The 19,853-nt window shown below is 34.1% G+C and overlaps 1 protein-coding gene, 1 long non-coding RNA gene and 1 pseudogene across 14 annotated transcripts in view; 1 reads left to right on the top strand and 2 right to left on the bottom strand.

Annotated features, from left to right (window-relative positions):
- tmod (tropomodulin) overlaps positions 1–19,853 on the top strand; it is a 202,799-nt gene that overhangs the window by 9,767 nt on the left and 173,179 nt on the right. For 8 of the 13 annotated variants that reach the window (XR_013004562.1, XR_013004561.1, XR_013004560.1 and 5 more), the window contains exon 1: positions 349–576. The exons of the other annotated variants lie outside the window; for them this stretch is intronic. Coding sequence is in view for 5 of the 8 variants with exons in the window: in XM_076396833.1 (XP_076252948.1) it covers positions 364–576 (213 nt within the window). In the remaining 3 variants the exon portion in view is untranslated. Of the gene's footprint in view, positions 1–348; positions 577–19,853 lie in introns of those variants that run through there. 13 annotated transcript variants of the gene reach the window in all.
- LOC143192132 (uncharacterized) lies at positions 4,799–4,862 on the bottom strand (annotated as a pseudogene).
- LOC143190878 (uncharacterized) lies at positions 19,336–19,773 on the bottom strand. The gene is made up of 2 exons (XR_013004341.1): positions 19,598–19,773; positions 19,336–19,519 (listed from the first exon to the last, which is right to left on the bottom strand). It is a non-coding gene; the product is annotated as an uncharacterized LOC143190878 (long non-coding RNA).

Here is a 19,853-nt window from a genome sequence, read left to right as displayed (position 1 = left end):
TAGTTGGTAGAATAAGATGACATCGGCAGTGAGTTGTGAAGCAGATGTCATCTGTGGGTAGAAAAAAAGGAATTAGAATTGAAAGAATGCAGTTCACATTGTTTTTAGAGCACTGAAGTTGATTTATTATTACTCTATCAGTTTTTGGAATAAATACTGAGCGAAAAATGAGGGAGAAACGTTTGAAGTAAATCGCTTAAAAGTAAAGGATCATTCCGTTTGGAAAATCGCCGGTATCCGAACGTTTTTTCTTGGACCTATTTTAAATCCTTGCACGCTAACAGAATTATGATATTTACGTTACTCATATATGCTATTTTCACCGAAAAGATCGAAATTTTATTATATGTTCAGAATGCAAAAATGAACGGACTCTTAGGTAATTTTAGTTGGTGTTCGCGATCAAACGCGTCGGCTGCGGGATATTCGGTCCGGGCGATTGTTGTTTGTTTATTATTTGTGCGGGTTGATTTTCGCGGTGTTATGAATGCCGTCAGTGACATTTCGGTGCGAAAGTTCGCGTCCTCCAGACGTTACAAGGAGACATGGGGTGAGACGGTCGAGGAGGAATATATGGTAATGTCTTTCACGAGTGATTTTCGACGAATAGTCGACTAGTTACGTAATCAGTAACATATTAGACGTAAAAACTTTTTGTACCAGGTGTCATTACCTTTTTTTCGGAAACAATCGATGTAATTTAAAAAAAAATTAGAAAAATGTATTTATTCAAAGTATTGGCCATTTAATTCTATACATCATGGCCATCTTTCAGGAAATGTATGGATGCCATCCTAAACAAACTGTTTGTTCTAACACCATTTCTAACATCATCATAAGTCATTTTTTAACTTTTTGGAAATTGGCGAAGTGTTGCATTGTCCCATTGATGCAAAAAGCTGATCGGACGGGTCAAGGTTTGGAGAGTATGGTGGTTGCCTTAATATGTTCCATCCAAGTGTTTTCAAAATTTCCTTGACCGGTTTTGCTTTATGTTATCGTGCTATAAAATCACTTTATCGTGTCTTCGGACCCAATCTCGACATATTTCGATCAATGCATGGTTCAAATTGATCACTTGTCGATAGCGATCACTATTAACTGTTTAAATAGTTCGTAATACACTACGCCACCCTGGCGCCACCAAACACTGAGCACAGTCTTAAGATCAAAACGATTTGGTCTTGGATTCGATTGGACGTCTTCGCCAGGTGATAACCATGATTTTTTGCGCTTACGGCTTTCAAAATAAATTCACTTTTTACCACCCGTCACTATTAATTAATATTGGTTCACGTTTAATGCTTTTACCAATTGCCTTGCACATCGAAATCACCACTTTTGAATATTTCAAACCATGCCCTATATGTTTTTAAGGTTAGAGCTGCTCATTGTAAGTTTCTGCAGCAAAAGATGACTTTTAGTAGTTTTTTTCTTTTAATTTTGTAACAAAAGTAAAGTGCTGCAAATGCATGTTTTCAGACAGGAAATTTGACATTTGACGAAGAGGTGTAAATCTATGACGGTGTTATTTTTGCAAAGAATAATATGTATAACTTTGAAGCTTGATGGCATATAGGTTTTAGAATTTCTTGTAGATCCGCAAATTATTGTGTTGAGATTTCAATTCCAGTTCTTTTCCTTCGTTTTTGATATTGTCATTCTATCAAAATTCAATCTAATATATTAAGCGTTGTTACAATATGGCTATTGGTGTATGTCTATGGAGCTATGGAGTTTTTGTTCTACATTTTTGTTAGAGTCCTGTTGTTTATATAATCAACGAATATGGCCATGGTGATAATATCAATTTTTGGTTTATTACATATATAAAATTGTTAAATAGTTGACTCCAACACACTGTCTTGTAATCCTCTTCCTTGATTTTAAATAGTTAGGCTGATATGTAAGAGCTTAAGAGTTATATTGCTTCGATTTTCTGGACTTATGGACGAGTACCTCATACCAAACCTTGTTGAGTGTTTAGGCAACATCTAATAATATATCTGGTTACTCAGCAGTTTTTTCTTTTCCCAAGAAAACATCAACTATTTCAAAATATCTGTAGCTATAACTTCAATAGTATTGTTCAATAGAAATCAATAAATGGATTTAAAATATGCATTACCATAATGTAATATTTTAAAGTGCAGCAACAGAAGTGCTCTATGGTAAAAACAATCATTAGATTGCTTATTCTTTCTTGTCTATAAAATCAGTCTCAACTTATTACTCTATATACTCTATAAAATGAGATGATTGTCTTATTCTATAACGAATTTACAAATTTTAGCATGCAGAACATTAAATATCTTGATAACGTATGTACAAAGAAACTTTGAATAGAACGTTCTGGTAGATCGAATCTGGTTATTGGATGAAGATCCAACCCAAAAATATCACAAAAGTCTTAAATGTGACCTAAGGAACGATTATCGACCCATTACGAGCAATGGGGAAAAGGCCAAAAGATGGGAACAGAATGATGAGGTGCTACATGAATAGAAAGACAGATAAATAGAAAATAAAAAAAATCGTCTGTGAAACGCTATTTTAAAGGTATGATCGGAAATCATTTCCGCATCGAATAGTGACGGGTGATGAAAAGTGGATGTCACACAGTACACAAAAATTGCGTCATAACTGAAATGAACCAATTAAATGCCTTGTGGGTACAATTCAAACGAATTAATCAAACGCCTTGAAAAAATGGTCTTATTGATGGTGGTACCACGCAAAACAATTCTCTATATTCGCCTATTTAAGTTAATCCTCTATATATTCCTCCGTGGATCTTTCTATCTATCATAAAATGGCAACAGTTTCAACCCGACAATGCGTCACTGAAAATAGCCTCTATTTTCCGAGTATTTATAAAACGTCGATAATATTCTTATTATTATTAAAATTTGGGTTAAGTAACTGGCGGACTAAAAATAAACGGGATTCGTTTTGTACATACACAAAACGTTAACCGGCAAAAATAGAACGTCAAATTATTCATATTTAACATTTAATGCCCCGACTACAGGATGATGGATCAGAACACATGCACATGTGCAAAATCGCCCCTTTTATTTCTGCGGCTGCAGATCGCAGAGCTTGTAGTAATCGTCGACGGGCAGCCGATGATATATCAATGCGAGAGAAGAGGATTGAACGGCTTTTAAGAAATTAATATCTCGAGATGGGGCCGGGATTCGATCTGAGGATCTATTTTCGAAATAAATTACGAACGTCTTTAATCCACAGAATAACAGATGTTATTGAAAAAGCCTACGAAAGTAATACGTATGCTCAGCTATATTCTTAGATGTAGCACAAGCCTTCGATAAGGTTTAGCATGAAGGCCTTGATCATAAACTACAGAAAATGTTACCAAAACAACACAAAAAGAAGCTTACTCTACAATAAAAGAAGCTAAAGCAGGTGTACCACAAGAAAGTGTACTGGGACCAATGCTTCATCTATTCTACACTTGTAATGTACCACAAATGGAGTATATTACGATGGCTACACTTGCTGATCATATTGCGATTATAGCTGTCGGCGACAATAGTGAAGAAGCCACACGAAAACTACAACAGGCAAGTGACAATATAAATAATTGGACACAAGCTTGAAAATAAGGATTAATGAAAGTAAATAAGTACATTTGCGGTTCATCTATATACAGACCGTACAAGTACTAATAACATTAAATAATACTATCATTCTATATAGCAACAACGCTAAATATCTCGGAATGAATCTTGATGTAAAACTTCACTGGAAAGAACAAACAAAGAAAAAAAGAACTGGAATTGAAATATAGGAAAATGTACTGGCTAATTGGAAGAAAATCACAATTATCAGTACATAATAAATTGCTATTATATAAATAGTGAAACCTATATGGATATACGGATTTCAGTTATGGAGATGTTCTGGAAAGAGTAACATAAATAAAATACAAATTTTTCAGAACAAAGTCCTGAGAGGTATTGTGGGCGTATCCAAATACTATAGGACTGATTACCTACATCGAGACCTTCAGATATCCACAGTCAGTCAAGAAATCAAGAGAATTGCAAGGGGGCATGAGGACGTCTCGCAAGTTTTTGATGGTGTTTGGCATTTGGGATTAATCTGTAAGATAAGCAAATTGTTATGGCGTAACAATTTTTAACTGATGGAGTCATATCTTTTCGGAAGAAAATTTAGTCTCGCATGAAATGGCGTTCTCCACATTTAAAATTATTCCGTTCTCGATTTTATATATATAATAATTAATTTTATATATATAATTTAATAATAATATTTATAAAATAAGTGTAGATAAATGATAATAGTACTCTATAATGCAGTAAGCCGAGTCCTAGTATTTGCTTGATATTTTATGTTAGTATAAGTTACATTAAAAATAAAAATTTTATTTTTAAAATTAATTTATTTTAATAATTTATATCTCCCTGTATACGCCAGAGTTTCTGAGGAATATGATCAATTTATCTAGATTGCTTATGTCAATGTTCTTAGATTATCCCCAGTGCCATATTTTTGTCTTAGTTGTGAGTATTTCTTGCATGATGTCAGTATGTGTTTAACTGATTGTTGACCTGCATATAGAGCATGTTGGGGAATTTCGTTTTTTAAAAGGAAACTATGTGTCAGACTACTATGTCCCATCTTCAGCCGGATGGTTATACAGAATTTACTTCTTGATATATCCATTATTTTTTTACGTTGATAATATTATATACTTTTGATTTCCCACAATTTATTTTCATCAAGCAGGTCCCGTCTTAAAAAGTGTGGAAGGGGCCATTCTAATCTTCTCTGTATCGTTCCAATTTTAATATATGTACCGTCAAAACAAGTACCAGTGAAAACATTCATGACAGTAAAAGGTCAAGGAGACACGACGGTCTTCCTACTGTTGCGACAGTCGCGGGTTCGAATCCTGATGGGACATGGATGTACTTTATATTTGTAATTGTGATTATAAATGTCTTGTAGGCAACAGTGAAAAATCCGAGAAGGAATAACCATCCCAGTCACGTCAGTAACTAGGCTGGGTAAGACTGGATGTCTTCTGAGATGGTCTTCTAAGTTGGTCACTGGTCAGTCGGTAGGCTTAATGCCGAGGGTCGTGGTTAGACTTTAAAATATTTTAAAAAAACTTGTATTTACTATTTTCCTTGCAATTATTCCATATCTTCTCACTATACAGACAAAAATGTTTTCATAGAGTGGTGATAATTGATTTTTTATTACTATATCTTCCCATTAAAATTACGGAATGTACGGTTTTCGGTAACGTTTTCGATTTCGAAAATATATCGATCTATAAATCTCTTGCTGGTTTGACGAGACCGTTAAAAAATAGTTCAAGATCAAAATTAAATTAATAATATAGATTCGGACATATAGCTTGCAATAAAATTGTTTGTTCGATCGGGTCGAATGTGGCGATTTCGAAAATGTCGGCGTTATTTTTGGACCAATTTGATACGTGTTTTTCTACGATGTACAAAGACCTTCGTTCGTATTAAAACAAATATTTAATTGAAGCTAAGGTTTCTATCATAGTCCAGTTATATTGGGGGTCTCACCTCGGAATGAGTGATAATAAGCTGTAAAATCCGTAGAAACCTTTATTTTGAAAATTGCCTCAGAAGTCTTATGGAATCTTGTGTCCGCCTCTTAAGATACCAAAGGTCAAAAGTCACAAAAATAGGTTATTCTTTGTAAATATCTACCTTGTTATGGGTTTATTTAATGCTATTTGAATTTATCATGAATATTGTAGGAAATAAAATTATCTATAACTTTTGTTTCAGGAATTATTGCATACATTCAACGATTTTTGAGATAGAGGGTGGTGAGCGCGCAGTGCTCAGATATTTGTAGCTTAACGCAAGGTCAAACGTTGTCCATAAGTCGTTAAATATCTATAATTATATATAATTTTTACATTTTAAATATAATTAAATAAATCTGCTGCAAAAGAAGAAGAGAGAAATCAGAATAAGAGAATAAGAAGTAAATTAGAGAACCTTCTTGAAATTAGGGAACTGATAAAAGAAAGACGAAAAGCTAGAAGAGTATGGCATAGAATCAGAAATGCTCTAGATAGAAACATGTAATATAATTAGTAATTGGACAAATCAAAAGATTAAAGAATGGAAATAGAGTTGCTTCGAACAATGTAGATAAGCCAGGAAGCAACAAAGATTACTTGCTATGGAAAGCAACAACTAAAAAACCAATTTTTATAGTCCTGCCTATTAAAAATGATCGAAATAATTGGGTTCGACGCAACGATTAATCACTCCTAGATCATTTAGCTAACGTACTCCAACCGAATGTTATATATTATTTACCATAGATACATATCCTGCTTATCAGCCCAATGTAGCTGTAAATCTCAGCTACATTCTCCAGTGGACGTTTCTACAGAAATTGACAACAAGCTCAATCCTAAAAGGGCTTTTGCCAATTCAATGCCTATTTGAGACTGAGGCATGTTTCAGAATGCCTTAAGGTTCTTCGAATAATGTTGCTTAAGAAACCTAACAAATCGGCAAGGCAACTTGGATCTTACAGGTCTATATCGTTACTACTTGCGATATCAATATTATTTGAAAAACTGCTATTAAAACGTATAAAATCATTTATGGAAGTACCAGATTTCCAGTTTGGATTTCGAAATCACCACTCGACAATCGATCAAGTGCACAGAGTGACAGAGATTGTTGAAAAGCCATTCGAAAAAAAATAAATACTGCCCTGTAATATTTTGACCGGATATGGCATTTGGGATTATGCTACAAAATTAGCAAATTTCTACCGCGGAATTACTGTCGACTGCTGTAATCATATCTGTTGGAAAGAAAATGTAGAGTGTCGCATAAAGGAGCATTTTCAACACTTACGCCTATTTCGGCTGGACTTTCTTCGACACAACAGACCACAGTTTTCTTCGGTAACAACCTTTTTTGAGCATCCACTGCGTTCACCGTCTTCGGTGCTCATTTCACCACATCTAAACTTAGCATACCAATCCTTGATGGTTGATTTTCCTTCAATAGCAATATTTTATCAACACGCGAAATTCCTTTTTATCCATTTTTTTCACAATAATAAGAGTTGGTTCACTCAAAATGCTATAATGCACAAACTGATGATCCGACAGTTATAAAATTTATACACACATCTTTTGAGGGTTAGGGCTAACTAAAAAACATATGGATTTAATTCTAGTAGCGCCATCTATGTGTCAGGCTGGGGACTTTTCAATAGACCTGTTATAATATCAAAATAAATGCTTCTACGGATTTCCAGCTTATTATCTCTAGTTCCGACAGCGACGCTCTCTTTTTGGTTTGTATGACTGGACTATCAGTGCAGCAGCGGTTTGGTTTTCGTAACGTAACGTCTCATTCTCAAGTATGAAATATTTATAATAGTGTCCGATCGCAAACTAGGGACTGGTTTCAATTAAAACACGAATACAAATCTATTTTTCGACCTCCGGTTACGGCTGATGCTTTTTTGTCGGGCCGTCGATATTGTTTGGATGGCGCCGGGATGATGGAAAGGTTTTCTGGTTGTTTTGGCAACGCGGTTTTTGCGAGGAATTAAGGGTAGACGATCTCTATGGGCGAGAAGTTGGGTTATATTCATTCAAGTCACTTTTTGTGACAAGATTCAAGTTGTAGTTGGCACTTTTTTTATTTTGATAATAAATAATGATTTTTATTTCGGGATTGTGTGGTGAATTATAGGAGGTGTGTGTTGTTTGTTGAAAATACGAAAAAATATACCAATTGATAGGACAAGCAAGAGAGTGCTGTACCTTTCTTATTTAACCAAAAGAAAAAAGCCGCTGAAAGTCACCATTTACTGATAGAGACTTACGGTGAACATGCTCTAACCTTAAAGACATGTGAGGCCTGGTTTCGAAGATGTAAAAGTGGCGATTTCGACAACAAATCATCAATTTGAACCACGCATTGATGGAAAACCGTTCTGAATCGGCCCGAAGACACGTAACGTGATTTGACAGCACGATCACACGCCGTTCCAAGAAGCAAAACCGGCCAAGGAAGCGTTGAAAGTACTTGGACAGGACATATTATCGCACCTGTCGTACTCTCCAGACCTCGCCCTGTCCAACTATCAATTGTTCACATCAATAGAACACGCGCTTGCATAAAATTTACGACGTCAGCACGTTGCATTGGTTTATTTTGACTCTGACATATCAAAATACCAATATAAATAGAATAATGTACCTTTCTTATTTAACCAAAAGAAAAAAGCCGCTGAAAGTTATGGTAGAGAGTTACCGTGGGCATGCCCTAACCTTAAAAACATGTGAGGCGTGGTTTCGAAGATGCAAAAGTGGCGATTTCGATCGAACAGTGATTGTTATCGACAACAAATCATCAATTTGAACCATGCATTAATGGAAAACCGTTCCGAATCGGCCCGAAGACACGTAACGTGATTTGACAGCACGATCACACGCCGTTCCAAGAAGCAAAACCGGCCAAGGAAGCGTTGAAAGTACTTGGACAGGATATATTATCGCACCTGTCGTACTCTCCAGACCTCGCCCTGTCCAACTATCAATTGTTCACATCAATAGAATACGCGCTTGCATAAAATTTACGACGTCAGCACGTTGCATTGGTTTATTTTGACTCTGACATATCAAAATACCAATATAAATAGAATAATGTACCTTTCTTATTTAACCAAAAGAAAAAAGCCGCTGAATGTTATGGTAGAGAGTTACCGTGGGCATGCCCTAACCTTAAAAACATGTGAGGCGTGGTTTCGAAGATGCAAAAGTGGCGATTTCGATCGAACAGTGATTGTTATCGACAACAAATCATCAATTTGAACCACGCATTAATGGAAAACCGTTCCGAATCGGCCCGAAGACACGTAACGTGATTTTACATCCCGATCACGCGCCGTTACAAGAAGCAAAACCGGCCAAGGAAGCGTTAAAAGTACTTGGACAGGACATATTATCGCACCTGTCGTACTCTCCAGACCTCGCCCTGTCTAACTATCAATTGTTCACATCAATAGAACACGCGCTTGCATAAAATTTACGACGTCAGCACGTTGCATTGGTTTATTTTGACTCTGACATGTCAAAATACCAATATAAATAGAATAATGAAATATAAGTAATGTTATCAAATATAATTTATTTTAAAGTTATAGTAGATATAATAGTTCAACAATTTGGTATTGTTTTATTATATTTACATTGAACTGGTTTTCAAACCACGTATAGGTAGAGCTATAGACGCGCTTTTTATGTTGCGGTAATCCTCAGTAATGTATTTTATTTTAATGCGAGAGTGCTGCACCTTTCTTATTTAACCAAAAGAAAAACGCCGCTGAAAGTTATGATAGAGAGTTACGGTGGGCATGCCCTAACCTTAAAAACATGTGAGGCGTGGTTTCGAAGATGCAAAAGTGGCGATTTCGATCGAACAGTGATTGTTATCGACAACAGATGATCAATTTGAACCACGCATTGATGGAAAACCGTTCTGAATCGGCCCGAAGACATGTAACGTGATTTGACAGCACGATCACGCGCCGTTCCAAGAAGCAAAACCGGCCAAGGAAGCGTTGAAAGTACTTGGACAGGACATATTATCGCACCTGTCGTACTCTCCAGACCTCGCCCTGTCCAACTATCAATTTTTCACATCAATAGAACACGCGCTTGCATAAAATTTACGACGTCAGCACGTTGCATTGGTTTATTTTGACTCTGACATATCAAAGTACCAATATAAATAGAATAATGAAATATAAGTAATGTTATCAAATATAATTTATTTTAAAGTTATAGTTCAACAATTTGGTATTGTTTTATTATATTTACATTGAACTGGTTTTCAAACCACGTATAGGTAGAGCTATAGACGCGCTTTTTATGTTGCGGTAATCCTCAGTAATGTATTTTATTTTAATGCGAGAGTGCTGCACCTTTCTTATTTAACCAAAAGAAAAAAGCCGCTGAAAGTTATGATAGAGAGTTACCGTGGGCATGCCCTAACCTTAAAAACATGTGAGGCGTGGTTTCGAAGATGCAAAAGTGGCGATTTCGATCGAACAGTGATTGTTATCGACAACAAATCATCAATTTGAACCACGCATTAATGGAAAACCGTTCCGAATCGGCCCGAAGACACGTAACGTGATTTTATATCACGATCACGCGCCGTTGGAAGAAGCAAAACCGGCCAAGGAAGCGTTGAAAGTACTTGGACAGGACATATTATCGCACCTGTCGTACTCTCCAGACCTCGCCCTGTCCAACTATCAATTGTTCACATCAATAGAACACGCGGTTGCATAAAATTTACGACGTCAGCACGTTGCATTGGTTTATTTTGACTCTGACATATCAAAATACCAATATAAATAGAATAATGTACCTTTCTTATTTAACCAAAAGAAAAAAGCCGCTGAAAGTTATGATAGAGAGTTACCGTGGGCATGCCCTAACCTTAAAAACATGTGAGGCGTGGTTTCGAAGATGCAAAAGTGGCGATTTCGATCGAACAGTGATTGTAATCGACAACAAATTATCAATTTGAACCACGCATTAATGGAAAACCGTTCCGAATCGGCCCGAAGACACGTAACGTGATTTTATATCACGATCACGCGCCGTTGCAAGAAGCAAAACCGGCCAAGGAAGCGTTGAAAGTACTTGGACAGGACATATTATCGCACCTGTCGTACTCTCCAGACCTCGCCCTGTCCAACTATCAATTGTTCACATCAATAGAACACGCGCTTGCATAAAATTTACGACGTTAGCACGTTGCATTGGTTTATTTTGACTCTGACATATCAAAATACCAATATAAATAGAATAATGTACCTTTCTTATTTAACCAAAAGAAAAAAGCCGCTGAAAGTTATGGTAGAGAGTTACCGTGGGCATGCCCTAACCTTAAAAACATGTGAGGCGTGGTTTCGAAGATGCAAAAGTGGCGATTTCGATCGAACAGTGATTGTTATCGACAACAAATGATCAATTTGAACCACGCATTGATGGAAAACCGTTCTGAATCGGCCCGGAGACACGTAACGTGATTTGACAGCACGATCACGCTCCGTTCCAAGAAGCAAAACCGGCCAAGGAAGCGTTGAAAGTACTTGGACAGGACATATTATCGCACCTGTCGTACTCTCCAGACCTCGCCCTGTCCAACTATCAATTGTTCACATCAATAGAACACGCACTTGCATAAAATTTACGACATCAGCACGTTGCATTGGTTTATTTTGACTCTGACATATCAAAATACCAATATAAATAGAATAATGAAATATAAGTAATGTTATCAAATATAATTTATTTTAAAGTTATAGTTCAACAATTTGGTATTGCTTTATTATATTTATATTAAACTGGTTTTCAAACCACGTATAGGTAGAGCTATAAACGCGCTTTTTATGTTGTGGTAATCCTCAGTAATGTATTTTATTTTAAATAGTGAGTTTGCTCATGTCCTCTTCATTCCTGTGTTTTCTTGTCAAGTAATTTTGATCACTGTATTCCTCCTTAGTTTCTTCTGCTGTTACATTTGATCATTCAGCCTCCTTAATTTATTTGTCTAAATTTTGCAAAACAGTTCGTATTCTCATACGTTCTAAGAAAATGTTCATATAGTTTCTGAGTAATTACACACATATCTATGCATACAAATCTTTCACACTACAATACAATTTTCTACAATTATCTTATGTTAATTATATAATCATCTTTAGGTGTTTCCGCTCTTATTACACTGTCACAATCAGCACCACTCTTCATATTAATTATCAAATACTTCTTTCTACAAGTCCAAACAGTTCTTCAATGTATATCCCTTTTGATAATCATGTCCATTATAATAAATCTTTAGAATGCCCATATCAATTTGATAGGACTCATTACACTAGGACCATCATATTTTTCTGTCATCTAATCTACAGCGTATTTTTTTTTCAGGCTTGTGTCTAAAGAAAAATGAAATTACATAATACACATTTAATTTATAGTGATGAAATGACAAGACTACAAAGCATGAACGATAATATATTTGCAATAAGTTATTAAAAATATTATGACTAACAAACCTTAATAATATTTTCTATCAACTTTTGTTATTATCTGTACACTCTTTTTATTAGTGTCGTGCCAAAAAACCAAGTTGTTCCATTTTGAAATATCTATGTCTCGTCTGGATATAAATCTTTATTACATACTTTTAAAAACAATGTCTTTTAATGTTGTTAAGTTCCCCAGATGAAATAAATATATTTAAATATTGAGCTCATGCTTTGATATTTCAAGGTCATTTAAACTTCTTGACAATATTGTTTTTACCAAAATATTTGGCGTTTTTATGGCATCAATTTATATATTTCAAGTTGGCTGTTTTTCAACTATATATCATATGAATTAGCAAATAATAAATGCATAAAGAGTTGGAGTATATCATCGCATGTCACACGGTTTATTGTTTTACTGTATTCATTGTCTTTCTTTCACTTGAATCTGCTTTTGTCTAGAACAAAACGTGAATATCATCAGTTATACAGTTCGAATATCGTTTCAAAAACTGAAATGTAAAATAGAAATGCGATTTGTTTGGTATTACGACATTGCTCTATGTGTAACATCATAAAACCGACTCCTCTACGATCGTAGTTATGGCAAATATGTTTATATTAAACCGAAATAGCTCGGGAAAAGGTGTACAACCTTTTTTCCTGAAGTAATTTCTATTATTATTCAATTACCAAATACGTAGTACGAATTGTTGTCAAGTAAACGACAATTATGAAGCGGGTGGCCAATTGCCAGGCGTAAATTTAAACATTTTAAAATAAAACTACACTTGTGAGTGTTACCATTAATCAAAATTCGGGCAGATTAGCATATGATTTATTCGATTCAGAAAGAAAACTCGTTTATTTTTAATAAAAGGCTAATGTTAGAGCATTAATAGAGATTGAAATTTAATATTAGTAATCCTATAGTATTATTACATTACAATATTACAATGTTTTTATTGCTGTTTTAACTGTTATATTGATTTGATAAAATATATAAAATCTGCTTATTTAGCTTATCTCTCAGGTAAATGTGATTGGTCCTGGAATAAGTAAATTTGTTTTTTGTCATGTTTTTGTTGTCTTAATTATATACTCATACTATACTAAACATTAGGGCATGAATCAAATTTAAGTGTAAAAAATGTACTGGTTATTGGGTACATATTGAGTACCGTCATTATTTAATAAGCTTCGACTTCACCAACAAGTCTTGAAATCAGCGTGGACGTACGGTATTCAACTTTGCGGTTTTACCAGCCTGATACTCCATGGTTTATTCGTAATGACAATCTGCTTAAGGACTAAAAAGATATTTTGTTCAGAGCACATTAAAAACAGTAATATAGATATTAAGCCCAAAGTGTCTATAGTACCTTTTAATTTGAAAACTAAATTTACTAAATTGGTATAAGAAATAATCAAAACAAGGTTTTACTGTCTGGTAACCTCTTAAAAGCCTTGTACATTTTTGGCGAATAACTAAATATATATACCTAGTGTTGTGGTATAATTCTGGTGATGTCTTCTTTCGATTGTGTTAGTTGATGACGGTAGAGAGTTGAATACAATAATTGATAAAGTTTGAGTAGCTTATGATGAACAGTTCCTCTTCATTTCCACTAAATGTTCAACATACCTAAGAATTTGTTTTAAAAAATGACTTGAAAAATTGCGTTTTGTTTTAACAACGATTCACAAATATATTGGATTTACAACTCGATAGAAAGATATATTTTTTACTGTTAATTCATATGGAACTGGTATTAACTAATAAACCTTTTCAGCTATCTATTTAGAAAACATAAATACATTTTTTCCCAAATTTGTACACGAATATGTCTTCAGATTGAGAATATGAATCATATTCCAAAAATTATTTTGAGGTATTTGGATCTTTATTCTTCTTCTTTAACTTCTTGAAGTATTTGTAAGAACGATGTTTCAAAGTATGCAAGATGGTATCATATATTATCATAAACAGAGCAATATTTTTCAATTGCTTTGATATCTTGAGGAAAATTACCTAAATATTTAATTTTTTTTATTTTTTTTTATTTAATTAATACATTGTTACTAGTCGTTTCCGTCTAACCTACAATTTGTCTTTATGCTAACTTAAATCTAGGTATATAACTAGGGGGGACCATCGGCCCTAACTCAGTATCTGGTGAAATAATGTTTATACATGTCACTGCTGAATTTTTTAATATATGCACCTCACTACACAACACTACACAAGACTAGATGGTTTGATTTTTTGAGTCTGTGTCCTGTTTTGGTGGTATCCAAAAGTTGCAATATTTCGATATTAGTATGAGAATGGAGTCTTTCCTCATGCCCCCTTACAATTCTCTTGATTTCTTGACTGACTGCGGGTATCTGAAGGTCTCGATGTAGGTAATCAGTCCTATAGTATTTGGGTGCACCCACAATACCTCTCAGGACTTTGTTCTGAAAAATTTGTATTTTATTAATGTTACTCTTTGCAGAACATCCCCATAATTGAACTCAGTATGACCATACAGGTTTCAATATTTGCTTATATAATAGCAATATATTATGTACTGATAATTGTGATTTTCTTCTAATTAGCCATTACATTTTCCTATATTTCAACTCCAGCTCTTTTCTTTTCTTCTTTATGTGTTCCTTCCTATAACAAGACCTTCATGCCAAACCTTATCGAAGGCTTGTGCTACATCTAAGAATATAGCTGAGCATACTTTTTGACTTTCGTAGGCTTTTTCAATAACATCTGTTATTCTGTGAACCTGGTCAATTGTTGAGTGTTTGTTAATAAACCCAAACTGGTGTGTTGGTATGAGGTTTTTTCTCTCTATGATAAATATTTCATATTGGCTTTTTGCATTACTGCATCTTTTGCCATCTTTCAATCTTTAATCGCTTTCAAGGTATATTCTTACATTTTCCAATTTGTGCTAGGTTATTTGTCTTTGATTATTGTCATTTGTCAGATGAGGAGGATGAACTAAATGGCATTTTCAATAGAGAATATCTTGGTGATCATCATCCTCAATCAATACTATGCTGTTGGTGCCGTAGTATTTCAATTTAGTGTATATTCTTCACTAAATTTCGCTACTATTGATGGGTCGTAACTATGAGATGATCTTGACTCATGTCTTTTCCATAGGAAATTCGACATATAATTCTAAATAATTGTAATCTGCATCCTTAAATTTGTTCTCCAACTGTGACTGATTGTCGCATCTTAAATGAATAACTTCTTTTCTAATACTGTCATGGAAAGAACTATGTAGAATATATCTTAAGAATCGTATTTCAAATACTCTTACACATGTCATACCGTAACAGTGTCCATGTCACGGAGCCATACAGAAAGAATAGCAAGATGTATTTGATGCATGATGATGCATTGATTGTAACATTTCCTCTTGGGGAAGTTAGAGTCCAGGAGCTTGGACAATTCTGTTTATTAATTGAGCGGTATAAGTACCTCGGAATGAATCTTGGTGCAATAATTCGCTGAAAGAAACGATTTAAAAAGAAATGGAAAGAACAGGAGGGAAATTGAAAATGTATTGGTTAATTGGAAGATAATAAGTTACTATAACACAAGCAAGTATTAAAATCTAACAATCTAATTTCCAGAACAAAATCCTGAGAAGTATTGTAGGTGCACTGAGATACTACAGGATTACTTACACCGAAACCTTCATATACCAACTGTCACACGGGAAATCAAGATAATTACAAGGGGATATGAGGAAAGACTCCATTATCACATCAATATTGAAGTACTACAACTCTTGGATAACACAAGAACTGAACACAGACTAAAAGGAATCAAACCACTTGATCTATTTGTTTTATGTTAAAGCCAAACTGAACTAAACTTCACAGTTGATGCGGCAACATTGCGACATTTTGATGTCACAAATTTACATGACGTATGTACAAAATAACTTTGAACAGACTATATATCATAAAGAATGCTAGGAGCATCCATATCTTACCGTTTTCAGCGCCATACAGTTGATTTGGGTGTACAATTACGCAAGAACTGCCGAAGCTAACAGAGAACCGAAAATGTGTGACTGGAAGTAGCCCCTACTACCAATAAAGTGTTTAATTGAGAAGTCACAGTGGTTTTAGTGACACAACTATTGTTCAGATTGCTACTACTAAGTGCCCTTGGAATAGCTTTGTTGGTTACCGCATAGTTCAGATCTTATCCCCAGTGACTACTGATTATTTACAGGCCTAAAAAGGATGCCCCAAGAAAGACATTTGGTTTAGTCTTGATAAAGTTGTTGATTTATTAGTTATGACCTGGATTTAATGACTTATGACAATTTAAATGTAAATTTAAATAATAAGCGTCAATAATAAATACGTAATATTTTTGTCCAACAGTGTGCATTAGATAATAACCGACTAAATACATTTTTTAAAACATTGTTGTTTTTCAGTTATTTCGCGAAATTACGACTCGATCGATCATTGTTCCTTATTAAAGAAAACTGTAAAGTTAATCTAAATTGAAAAATGGCCTAGCCGGTGCGTATAAATGCATTTTAATGCAATATTTATGTTGAATTTCATACGAAACTCCAGTTGTTGCGCATATATTATACGCCGCCAATTTATTTGTAGAGTGTTATATATATGTTTATTATTTACCAGCTATTTCCGTCATTAATTTTTCATGATCGTATTACGGCCGATGCAATAGCTTTATAAAACTCGCATACAATTCTAATTATTTCTTTTACATTTTTTATTGAATAATATATATTATAATTGCAGTGTTGTCAGATGAGCTAAGGCGTATTTCGACTAACTAAATTATATTAGTAGATGTAAGCTGATTATAGGTATATAACAGGTGGGGCAAAAGTCCTGCTATCATTTTAATTGACTATAACTTTGCTCAAAGAAAAGACAAGTAGGTTTGGTTTCAATAAAAAGTTTATTTGGTCTTTAGATTTTTTCGTTATAATTGGAAAATTATATCGCCTAAATGCTGACCGTTATTCGCTATGCAACTTTCGGCTCTTTTTAATAACATCCTGCAACATCTGATGCTGAATTTCTTCAATTTCGTGACGAATATTGTCTTTAAGATGTTGAATCGTTTTAGGCTTATTCACATAAACTTTAATTAAAATTAAATTTCATAAAACCCCATAAGAAAAAGTCCGGTGCTCTTAAATCCGGAGATGTGTGCTGTGGCCCCATCTTGCTGAAATCACATGTCCTCTAGTCCTTGTTCTTCCATTTCAGGCACAAGAAAATTTCGAATCATGTGTTGGTACTATTCAGCAGTAACAGTAACTGTAACACCTTGTAATTTTCAAAACCACCACTTATGTTTCCATCATGAATACTACGCCATACAGTTGTCTTTAGCGAATGCAATGATGTTTCATGAATTAATTGAGGATTCTGTGTTCCCTAAAACCGACTGTTCTGTTTTGGACGTAGCCACTGAGAAGAAAGTGGGCTTCATCGCTCATTATCAATTTAGACGAAAAATCTTCAATTTCACCAGACAGGATTGCATTACTGTACTCAACTCATCTCCATAAAACAATTTTCCTTAATGATTATTGAATTATACAGATACTTATTATGGAACTTGAGAGGAATTACTGAATTTTCGACATTCATTACTTTTGTTGGCGAAGAAATCTACTGCCGAATCTTACAGTGATACTACTTCAATATATTCCAATTGTCGGTTTTGGATTCAACGTTTTAAAAATGGCGATTTTGATGTCTTTGATAAAGAATGGCCTGGATGATCAAACAGTATTAAAGTCAACAAGTTACAAGACTTATGAGACGAAAATCCAGATCAAACTCTCAATAGGATATTTAGATAGTTTTGCGATTTATGAATCAACTATTTCCATGCGTTGGAAAAGATATAAAAGGTGGAAAAATGGCTACCACATGAATTTACTGTCAATACCATTTCGAACCATATCAACATGACAGTTTAATTGTTCCATAGGTAAAAAATTCGTTCCTTGTAGCGTATTACGACTGGTGATGAAAAATGTATCTCCTACGACAATTTCAACCATAAAAAGTCTTGGGTTACTTCTGCAGAACCACCCACACCGATACCAATACTGTCTATGTTGGGACCAGCAAGGTATAATGCATCACGAGCTGCTAAAACTGAATGAAATTGTTACTGCAGATGTTGATAATTTTTCTTGACCATTTTGAATTTAGATGTCTCTCTCTGAGTGTTTTCAAACAATTTTGGTGTTTCCAAATCCCAATATTTTACCACCCTACCAATAGAATAATATATCCCGCAGAATAAATTCACCTAAACTATATTTCATTAAAAGACGAAACTATCAATCTATCGATAGGGCGATGATAAAATTATGGTTATGTCTGTTCTAAATAAATATATGCAACTGAAACTTAAACTATGCAACACAGGACACAAATTAGATACCAATAAATACTGTTTCAAATTGATCATGTACCGCATTTACACATAATTTTGATATAACCGGCAACACTGTATTTGTTTAAACTATTAATACCAAAGAAATGTGTTTTGGATAGTTAATAATTAAAAAATATCTAAGGTTAATATTAAATTTGTAGCATTTTTGTGTATTATTTATCAAATATAATCACAGAATAAATAAACTTAGAAGGGCATCTCCTATGTTAAAATGGGCTCCAAGTTACGCTCGGAATCCCCGTGTGAGAGCGCTTACGCATGCGCCGTATGACAGTTAGTTACGGCGGGAAATTTAAAAATGTTTACCGGGATTTTTAAACATTTGAGAGGGAAATTTAAAAATGTATAGTAAAAAAAATTAGCGGGAAATTAAAAAAATATATTTTAATTTTACTCGGAAAGTAAAAAATAAATATATTTAAATATATTTTATTGATATATTACAATTACATTAATTTTCCTTGACCATAAAGACATTGATATAATTACAGAGATATCTCCACTACCCAAAACACGTAATCCACTGATATTATCTTCTCTCTAATATTTAAAACAAACCTAAAACAAACATTAAAATAAGATAATATAACTATTAATGGTTCTGTTGTATTATTTTTTAGAATCAACTAAATTAACAACCTACCTAAATTGAGGTACATTTTATCAAATATGACAACTGCAGTTCGGTCTATACAGTCAAGTTTCTGAACTAACGACCAAAATTGGAGGTTACTACTTCAGCAGCAAAAAGGAACCTTATTCAATATCTGCATTAATGTTCTTCTAGAAGGCAAGCAGAATATCTTCGATAACAGTTTATATCCTCTGCCAGTGCATTTCAATAAAGATAAAGCCATTAGATTTTCATCCAACCTGAAACAAAACTGATGGGACAGGCTGAGTTTTCTGCAAATGAACATGTAAATTTCAAGTTAGAACCTCCATTCTCTAATAATAAACATACGTTTCTTATTATATACTTACTTCTGGGTCTTGTTGGGGTAGAAGAATCTCCTATATATCTATCAGCCTCAAAAAACTTATGTGATTTAATATTGCCATTGGGGGCATATGTTCCTTGTCTTGTAGTAAAGGTAAAGAATCTCAATAAATATTGCTTAATTATTTCAATGCAATAAATCATTACAATTTAAGAAAATACTTACTATTTAAATTACTAGTAGGAATTACAGTCTTCATCTTTAAAATGATTACAAACTTTCCTGGACCTACATAGGAG

This window comes from Rhynchophorus ferrugineus, unplaced genomic scaffold (assembly GCF_030347505.1).
Source record: "Rhynchophorus ferrugineus isolate W39M unplaced genomic scaffold, kcgeb_rfMv2 rfM2, whole genome shotgun sequence".
In the NCBI taxonomy this organism is placed as follows: domain Eukaryota; kingdom Metazoa; phylum Arthropoda; class Insecta; order Coleoptera; family Curculionidae; genus Rhynchophorus; species Rhynchophorus ferrugineus.
Note: the sequence above shows the minus strand (reverse complement) of the source record. Positions and strands in the feature narration are given on the sequence as shown.